Source organism: Xiphias gladius, chromosome 21, assembly GCF_016859285.1.
Source record: "Xiphias gladius isolate SHS-SW01 ecotype Sanya breed wild chromosome 21, ASM1685928v1, whole genome shotgun sequence".
Classification (NCBI taxonomy): Eukaryota; Metazoa; Chordata; class Actinopteri; order Istiophoriformes; family Xiphiidae; genus Xiphias; species Xiphias gladius.
The window spans coordinates 17,065,564-17,075,040 of record NC_053420.1 but is presented as its reverse complement, the minus strand read 5'-3'; the positions used below and the strand labels follow the sequence as shown (position 1 = coordinate 17,075,040).

The following is a 9,477-nucleotide window of genomic DNA, read 5'->3' as shown; positions in this document are numbered from 1 at the left end:
TGCACGCTGAGCCACAAAAGCATCTCTGCAGAGCTTGAAAGGAGTGGAGCGCATGGAGTGCGACCCCCTGTGTAAAAACCTGACTGAAAATAGAACAGGATAAGCAGGTATAGAAAATGGGCTAACTGGAGTAAACTATCTCAAGCCAAAATGAAAACAATGCAGGTGTGACAGTTTCGTAAGAAACACCAGTTTTGTATGAGGTGCATGAGTAAAAAAAGTGCTATAGGAATCTAGTATTTATCTTCATCCCACAGCTCATGTTTCAGCTCTGTTTTCAGGGCAGGGATGCTAATGGAAGCTTTTGCTCCAGTGAGGGCTGCTGTTGTAGTGGCCCTGGTCTGGAAGGATGTATTGCCCATCTGCACTTTAGCAGAGCTATCAGTTTAGATATCATGTCATTCCAAAGGGAGTATGTTTGATAGTTTGGCAGACTTTGCTAGCATAATATGAACAAGAAATCCTTTGCACTCCGTGATGCGGAGTACAGTAGTGTTTAATTTGTGTTAGTAAACACTGCATTGGTGTATATTTATTGGTTCTCTTTGGTGCATTTCACATCCTAAGCAAATACAGAGATGGTATTCTCCATACATGTATCGTCAGATTATAGGAATATACAGGAAGACCAAACCATACAGGTTTATTGAGAGAGAGAAAAAAATCAGTAGGTATTACTTTGGCTCCCTTGACAAAAAGGTTGAAACAGCGCCATGGTCACAATGACTCCCACACTGTGGCCAAAGATGGTTTTACAGCTTGATGCGCCCGCGTTAAAGTGTGCGTTCGTTAATGATACTCGGTCCAGCGCTTTTGTCATACGTTTCAAGTTCTCAATAAAATGGCTAAATATTTTACAAACGTGTCTCACTGAAAAATATTAACTCTCTGTAATATCGATTTATGTGTTAGTAGACTGCTTAAGTCAATAGGCATAGTGAGAAAGTAGGTTTTAAATAAATTGCACACAACTGCTAACTGACTCCGCCCTCCTGGGAGCAGCTTCCTGGGCACCGTACTGACAAACGTATTTTCCGTCACGCCATTTTCCATCGACGACCGAGGAACAACTCAGCCGGAGGAGCCCGGGAAGTCTGAGCTGTAAATTTCAACAAACACGGTAGAGTCTGAACAAGTTTCTTCATAGTGTTTAGTTCTGAAACTTCTATATAAAAAAATGCCCCACTTGGGTCGATCAATCGTATCGCCACACCCTTTTAATATGTTGTTTGATTTCCGTGGTTCCGAATGCCGCTGTACAGGCCTCGGGAAGGCGACAGCCATTTTAGCTACCGTTAACTAGCTAACTTTATGAGCCATCATTGGCTCCAGAGCGGCGAAATATAATCTAATGCTAAATGTAAAACGTGATTTAAAGGAGGCATAGAGGTAGCAGCCACTCAGTCAAACAAAAGTTTACCTTAACCTATTTAGGAATCCGCATTAGTTACCATGCTTCATTCACAATTTGTTAAGCTAACGTTCGCTAAGGCTGCGAGTCCGACAGAAAAGTAGGCCAAGCTTCTGTGGGTTGTTAAACATTACTAAGAATTGATTGTAAATTTGGTTCTTGGACAGATAGTGTATTTTGTACGTACCGTTAAATTAATAACATAAAATGGTGCTTTAACACATACCTTGTTGGAAGTGATTTTGGAAAATGTGTCGCCGATTTAATGTTAATTTTCACACCTCACGCTCCGTTAATGTTTCATTTACTGGCCCGCGCTTTTCCCATAAGAGCAGAATAACCAGTGGTGTGAGATGCTTTGTTTTACAAGCTGCCGAAACACTAGGCTCCTGTTATGAGTCCTTATAATGAAAGACGGCAGATGTGGCCGGTCTTTGTCTTCCCAGGTCGTAAAGTTGTGAATTCATGTTATTTGAAGGTGTAAACAAACAGTAGTTTGACCATAGTTCTTCCCAAAGGAGAAATCTCAACTATCTGCTGCATTAATAATCGATTCTCTTTGTTTTATTTTTCAGATCCAGTCATGCATCGTGACTGTCCTCTTGACTGCAAGGTCTATGTGGGAAATTTGGGCAACAATGGAAACAAGACAGAGTTAGAGAGGGCATTTGGCTACTATGGCCCTCTCCGCAGTGTTTGGGTGGCCAGGAACCCCCCAGGCTTTGCATTTGTAGAATTTGAAGATCCCAGAGACGCGACTGATGCAGTGCGTGAGCTTGATGGAAGGTAGGGAGCAATCTCATCTTGGGATACAGCGGTCAAAATAAGAGAAACTGGACAGCTACAATAGTTAATGATCACTTTTCGTGTTATAGGACATTGTGTGGTTGCCGTGTTCGAGTAGAGCTGTCCAATGGTGAGAAACGCAGCCGCACCCGTGGCGCCCCCCCTTCATGGAGCAGGCGTCCCCGAGACAGAGATGACTACAGGCGTCGTAGCCCACCACCCCGACGAAGGTGACCTACATGTTGTTGTTTGACGGTGGTCAGTAGAGGCAACACTTGATATACATGTCTATATTCCTGCACTGTGGCTTAATGAATCCGCTCTCTTACCCGCAGTATATTTCCTGGTAATTGCTCATGTTTTTCCAGTCTAGGCAGTTCTAGTGTTTGTAGTCTTTTCTGTTGATTATACATTTGACTGTTGGGGTGTCTAGGGCTTGCAGTTTCATCCTCATTGACATTATGGTCATTTTATGTAGTGAGCCAAATAGATACATTCATAAACAAATTTTGAAATATGACGTGGGAATGTGACATTATAGTAGGCTATGTAGGGTAGCCTTTCTGTCGCAAAATGCATCTGAAAATCGGGCCTGCGAGATTTTATTTGTGCACATCTTCCGTGCACTCTCAGGGAGTTTCTGCATTTTAGCTGCTTTAAAATGGCATATTGGGTATATGAAACAGAATTAAGCAATGCCTTTGTCGGCAGAAGTATAATCTGTTTAAAATTTTGGGGGGGTGAAAGTGCCAAATGTGATGCTTTTTTTTTTTTTTACTTTTTGTTTGAGGATGTTTTTTATTTTTCATCTATATTAATAAGAATGAAACCCGTTGCAGAGCCACCACCATGCCTCTTCTCACCACCCTCTGAGTCAATCAACTAGTCCTCTTTCAGCATCATGTGACTGCTGACCATCGTGCCCCAATCAGCTTGGCTGGTGCTGTCACATGACCCAGGCATGGCCAGTCGTCAGGTTGCACCAACCCATTGGTTCCTCAGCATGCCGTTCTCAACCTCCTCCTCCTTCAACCTTAACCCAAACGGCAGCGGCCCACCTCACATTCCCGACCAATCAGCGTATTACGTTTCCAAATGTCTACAACCTACCAGCAGCAGCCTTCGGCTAACCAATTAAAGCAGGAAAAAAGCCACAGCCAGCCCCCATCTGCCTGCCACCTAATCACCTTGCAGCATCTGGCCAGTCCTATTCAGCCAATTCTACCTACACGGCCGACAGTCTGCCTCCCTTTCGTCATAACTAGCTTGTTGAAAACCAAAAATACTAGTAAGTTTTCCTGCTTCATTCAGTACACTGCTGATTACAGTTTTGAAAGTGAAGACACAGCTGGTTTGAAAAGGTTGTTTTTTTTTTTTTTTTAATTATTATTGTTTGAATCATAAGTTTGTCATTTTGTCCTCGACCATTACCGTAATTCCTTGTTTCAAATGGGAATGGTCCAACACCAAATGTCTGGAACTTCACATTTCCAGAGATTTCGATTATAGATAATCATCTGGTATGTTTTGGGGCTCTGAGCAGAATTATGAAGTCACATGAATCAAAACTCTTCTCAACCCCCCAATGAATATCAAGACTTTTTTGTGCTGTATGGTTGGTTTTTATCAGATCATATTGGACTTTGATAGCCTCCATTTTCTTATGTTCTCCCTTGAAATGCAGTGGACCAGCTTCATATAGATGGTGGCCTCTGTGTGTGACTCTTTATTCACACACCAGGGCCAGTCCACAGTGTGGTGTTTAATCTTCTGCTAGGTGTTGTTGATTAGCTCACTTTGATTTTTTTTTTTTTAGTAGGCTTTGAAGTTCAGCGACCATGACAAATCTCTATATGTTGATTGTAGGACACATCCTAGTCTACCACTTCTTATTAAAAACTGGAATATAATCCACACTGATGACTTTATTTAAAGATGCACGTGATACTGTGGGATAGGTGAGAGGTGATTCCTAAGCACCTGCCATCTTAATGCGCTAGGTCCATTGCCAGTGACTTGCATTGTCTGATTGAGGTAATGTTTTTGTGGAAAGAAAAAAAGTCTTTTTATTTCCATTTTGAGTTACCAAGATAGACAAACTGCTGTGTTGAAGGAGGCCCATGTAAGAAAAGGATGAAAATATCGTGGAGCTCTACGGGGTATTCAGTGCATATGTCTTTGTTTTTAACACTTCTGTATTTTTCCTGCGCAGATCCCCACGCAGGAGGAGCTTCAGCCGCAGTCGTAGCAGGTATGTTAGCTTTCAGATTGTCCTTTCCATACAGCAGACACAAAATGAGTTTAACCCCAACGCTTGAATATAACATGAATATGACAAAATGTTTTGAGAATTGCATATCTTAAATATATCGCTAAATCTTAAAAATAATTAAGCGTGCAGTGAATATGTTGTAAATTTACATACTCAATTGAGTGGTTTGGCTTTTGCAGGTCTTTCTCCAGAGACAGGAGGAGGGAGAGGTCCCTCTCCCGGGACAGGAACCACAAACCTTCGAGATCCTTCTCACGATCAAGGAGGTACTGATATGCTCTTTAGCTATCTAAAGATCATTTCAGTGTTAGATATTTGATAAAATGATGTGAAGTGTAGTGATATGCCTATTTAAACTACTGCAGGTCCATTTTGGTGTCTAGAGGACACTTCGCCACTGAGGATAATGCTCCTCATACATGGCGTCCTTTGGCTGTCTATAATTAAAGCTTGTTTGAGTGTACTGCTGAGAATGTTGCAGTGTCGGTTTGGTCAGTAATTCTTGCTAGCTTTAACAATTTCTGTTTTTTGCTTCCCTACAGCCGCTCCAGGTCCAATGACAGAAAATAGAAGGGCGTCTGTCAGGTGTAAAGGGAGCTGAAGATGAACGGTCGTACAGGCTTTGCCGTTTCATACGATGGACTTCAACATGGCCATTTGGTCATTTTTGTGTTGGGTTTTTTAAACAGTCAAGCATTTTAGTGTCCCTCCCCTTTTGTTGTTATGGTAATTTTTCAAAAAACTTTGAATGGGTATGTACAGGAGTGATGCGTCACTGGAGTCGTGTCCGTCTCCTCGGTCCTGAAACAGTCGTAACACCCAGCATTCCAGTTCACCAGTTAATCTCTTGATAGCTTTGGTTTTTGTTAATGAATGTACTGTGTAGTTTGACATAGTGTGAGTAGTTTCTCATTTTCACTGTCTGAACGCCAGTTTTTTGTTTTTTAAGGACTGGGATGATGTGTAATTGAGTCCTTCCTTTTGGTTGTCTGTAAAGCCAACCTATTTTCAACTTGCTACTTTCTTCATACTGAAGTTTTCCATCTGTTAATGGTTGGTCATTTGTAATAAAGGAACCCTCATTCAAGATGCAAAACTATGGCATTGATTTTAAAAGAGAAAATTTAACAAGTTTAATTTTTGTCTATGAAGTTTTCCATTATTTTATTTTGTTTGATACTATGTGAAACGGTCTCAATTAAAAAATACTGGTTGTTTAAAAAAAGACGTTTATGTAGTTTTTCTTTTAACTCTAGATTATTATACAGTTATACCGTTTTATGCTGACACTACCAGTTTCTTTTCCACCGCTAACTTGAAATCAGTGTGTCTCCTTGAACCAACATTGTGTGTTGATCTGTAATTGCATTTCCGATCATATGTAGGCTATTTGTAAAAGTTTTTTTGAGACATTCAAAAATATTAAGGATTTTTTTTATAAAAAATCTTTAATTGAAATTGTGGCATTCACTTTTCCGATATTCAAAACTGAATTGAAGAAACTCGCTGAAGAAACTCTACTCGCTGTATTTACCACATTGGTGGTAAATACAGCGAAGTTCAAAATGTAGTTAAAGAAGTCTTAAAGGTTTTATTAAATGAAATGTGGATATTAGTGATGTGAATCCCGTGACGTTAATACATGTCAAAAGGTTTGCTACAGTAAAGTAGCAGATGGGGAGATGTAATGTGACAATGTGACTTTGACATGGCAGCTTGATTGTATTCTTCAGCTGGAGGCTTCATACAGTGTAATGTAAGTAACTTGGTTCTCCTGGCTAGTGAAAAGAGATGTTTTACTTCAGAGCTTTGGCCAATTTGCGATACTCAGACAACGCAGGTGTAAGTCAGTGTGAGATGGATGAGGTTGTTTCTAGGTTGTCCCATTTGTCAAATGCTATATGGACGTCGAGTCAAAATGGGGAGGGAAAAAAAAATTAATAACATGGCAATTTCATGTCCCTATCTGTCCCAGCAAATTTCCCTCCTTTTCTGTTGTACATGGTGTACTGTATGAGGTCGTTATGTAATCTGCCTGAGTTTAACCCTTTCCCCGGGACAGATAAGCGATAAGCCATCCAAACAATAGTGTCCTTGTGCGGCTGATAAATCACTATGAATGTGGCCCAGAAGCCTTTTAAAATTTCCCGAGCGCTGTTTTCAGAGTAGAAACTATTCATCTAGACTCCAAATCATCTTAAAGAGTGCAACATAGTCATTTAGGCTGTGTGGTGAGACTTAATAAACTTTTAATTGTTCATTGTGGTCTAAAAAGGTGCCATTTCCCAATGTACAGCTGGCGGTCTTTCCTGGTTCCCACAGATGTTCTTTTTAAACACCCACTACTCTCCCACTGTCCAATTGCTTTTTTCGGTCGCACCCCCAACAAGCCCACGGCTCGTCGTTCACGCACACGGTCCACGTGAACCGGCACAACACACAAGACACCGGTCTCTCAAATCTTCCCGCGCTTTTCACGTGTTACCCAAGCGCCCGTGACATCATAGAAACGATGACTCATGGTATCTACGGAAACGGGTCTCAGCCTCCAGAAAACTCGCGGGAATCTACTCCGGTATTTACACCCACTGTTATGTAACATAGTGTCTTTCGCCCACGCAGCACAGTAGGCTACGTGAGTAAGGACCAAGGCGCTGCTCTGGGAGCTAATTTTAGATTATGTCACAATAATGTAATTTGAGCGAAATCTATTTATCTGTCTGTCTGTGTCGTCAGGCCGTCGGGGATAACAGCTGAACAAATGCGGAAACAATAAATCAGCAACAGTTTCAATAATCGAAGTAGAAACAGTAGAAACGAGACATTTGAAGGCCTAAACTTGGCCTCCGGGAAACTGTGATTGACAAAGGAATGGTTTGAGCTTTTCGGAAACACGTTTAATAGCTTTTTTCTGCTCAGTGTTAGATCGCTACCGTCAAGGCCACGGCCAGCAGCCGCTGAGCATAGCTTAGCATAAAGTCCAATGGCAACAAAAGTCCACCCACCAGCGGCTTTAATTCACACCTCATATGTCATTTGTGTAATTTCAGCCTGGTCTCACCAAATGGCGCGTGAATAACACGCCAGCGTCCTTGAGTCGTTTTGGTGTTGGTCACTATCTTTTGCTTTTCGTGTGTCATTTCACGTCACGTCTTTTTTTTCTACTGACTAACCCCTAACCCTAACCAAAATGGCACTGAATGACACGCTGGAATGAGAAGCTTAAAATGATATGACACGCGAAATGTACTGAAAGTGGTATGATATTTGTATGCAATCCCATGAGATCCCATTGGAAATAAAAAGAACAAGTTGAGGTTGCATGAAGGGCTATGTGCCAGACTATTTCCTGGTCTCCTCTGGGTACCAGATAAGGGGCTGCGTTTTTTCACGCAGGGCTCAAGTCGGTCTGATCGCGGCCCAAGTGTCAGGCCATGGAAACTGCCATTAAAATGCTGTCATTACAATTAACAGTAATATCAGCCCTTCTTTGGACATCATGCATGTTTGCTGTAACCGTCTACATATTGTTTCCCATCTCCCATTATTCATGTACACAGAGTCAGAGCACTGTCCCGTACTAGAATAATGACAGCTCCGGGATTTTGTACGTCCTTTTTAAGATGGAAATTTTAAACTTTTGCTTATCAAAATATGTTCACTGATTGCCAGGGTTGCATGAAGGAAAATCAATACACTTCCATTTATTTACATACAAACAATGTGTGTCCAATCAATTCTTATTAAACTACGCCACCGTCTTTAAAATAATCCAGTTCCTGGGATCATTCAAATTAAAAAATATTTTTTTCTATAATGACCTTTCTCATTAACATAGATAGTGATACTGTATGTAGCCTACATAAGTATAGTTCAGGATTTGTTTATGTTTTGTTCACAAAGGTATCAGTTAACCCCACCTCATCCAACTGAGTGTACAAAGTCAAGTGTTATGGGTAGATACAATTTATATAACCATAGCTGCAGGTAATAAAGTTACAAAGAACAGAAATCCCTTGAGGACCTTGTGTCACCCAACAAATAGTTAACTAAGTTCTCATGCATAGTCTCAATGCACCTCATTTGGCACCATCTATGACATAAAACTTTTCACAATGGATGCAGAACAAAAGCCCGAAAAAGACGAAGCACATAATGAATACAAATATGCGATGGGGCTGGCGGACCCTCTGTGCAGCTGCCTTAGAGCTGAGAGACAATAAAGTGTCTACTCAGCTGTACAAATGTAGAGTCCTTTGCTGTAGCCACACAGCTGACGCTCAGTCACATACAGTAAACTCACTCATTGTCTTTTTCCATTTTGTTCAAACTTCATTAACTTCAGTACATATCTCCACTGAATGTGGCCATACTGTAGATGTACTCATTGTTAACAGCTTCCCAGTTTGAGTGTGTTTCTCTGGTAAGTCTCCTGTTCAACAACGGACTCGCTGGCTGTCAGATCAGTTGGGCCTGCTACAGTTGGACCTCTTGTTGTTGAGCTGCTGGGAACTAGGCTGAAGGGCAGCATGGTGGGTTTGGAAGGCATTGAGGAGTTGTCTCTCGGCCGACTTATTGCTGAGACAAACAAACTCGGCCCCGGGAACAGGAAGAACAGGTGGAGCGGACTTTTGAGAGCAATATTTAACTAATGTGGAGGTACAGGGGCTTTATGTGGCTTGTTACAGAAACATGTGACAGGCATGTTGTGATGTAAGACTTCTTACAGGGCTAGAGGGTTGGGTTACAACAGCCCTCACAGCAGGTAATTACGAGAACTGCAGGCTAGCCTAAATGCACTATCATACGACAGGCCCGCAAAAAAATCTTCCCTTCATGCTGATTATAACGGTTAGTTTTTTTGTCAACCTTGATTCGTGTAAATGGGATGGACAAAATATTAGGATCAACCTCTCAGTATAACCCGGGTCAGTTCAACAGCGCCACAAATTACAGCTTCTAAACTGATCGTTCAAATAAATCAGCATCCTCTTTCTAACAGACTCAG

General features: G+C 41.5%; 1 protein-coding gene across 1 annotated transcript; it reads left to right on the top strand.

Annotated features, from left to right (window-relative positions):
- The first annotated feature begins 987 nt into the window (after nucleotides 1-987).
- Nucleotides 988-5,696, top strand: srsf3b (serine and arginine rich splicing factor 3b). Its single transcript, XM_040116344.1, has 6 exons — nucleotides 988-1,120; nucleotides 1,987-2,197; nucleotides 2,287-2,427; nucleotides 4,410-4,448; nucleotides 4,649-4,735; nucleotides 5,012-5,696. Exons 2-6 carry the CDS (start codon nucleotides 1,995-1,997, stop codon nucleotides 5,037-5,039), a joined length of 498 nt encoding a protein of 165 aa, XP_039972278.1. The 5' UTR covers nucleotides 988-1,120; nucleotides 1,987-1,994; the 3' UTR covers nucleotides 5,040-5,696.
- The last annotated feature ends 3,781 nt before the right edge of the window (nucleotides 5,697-9,477 follow it).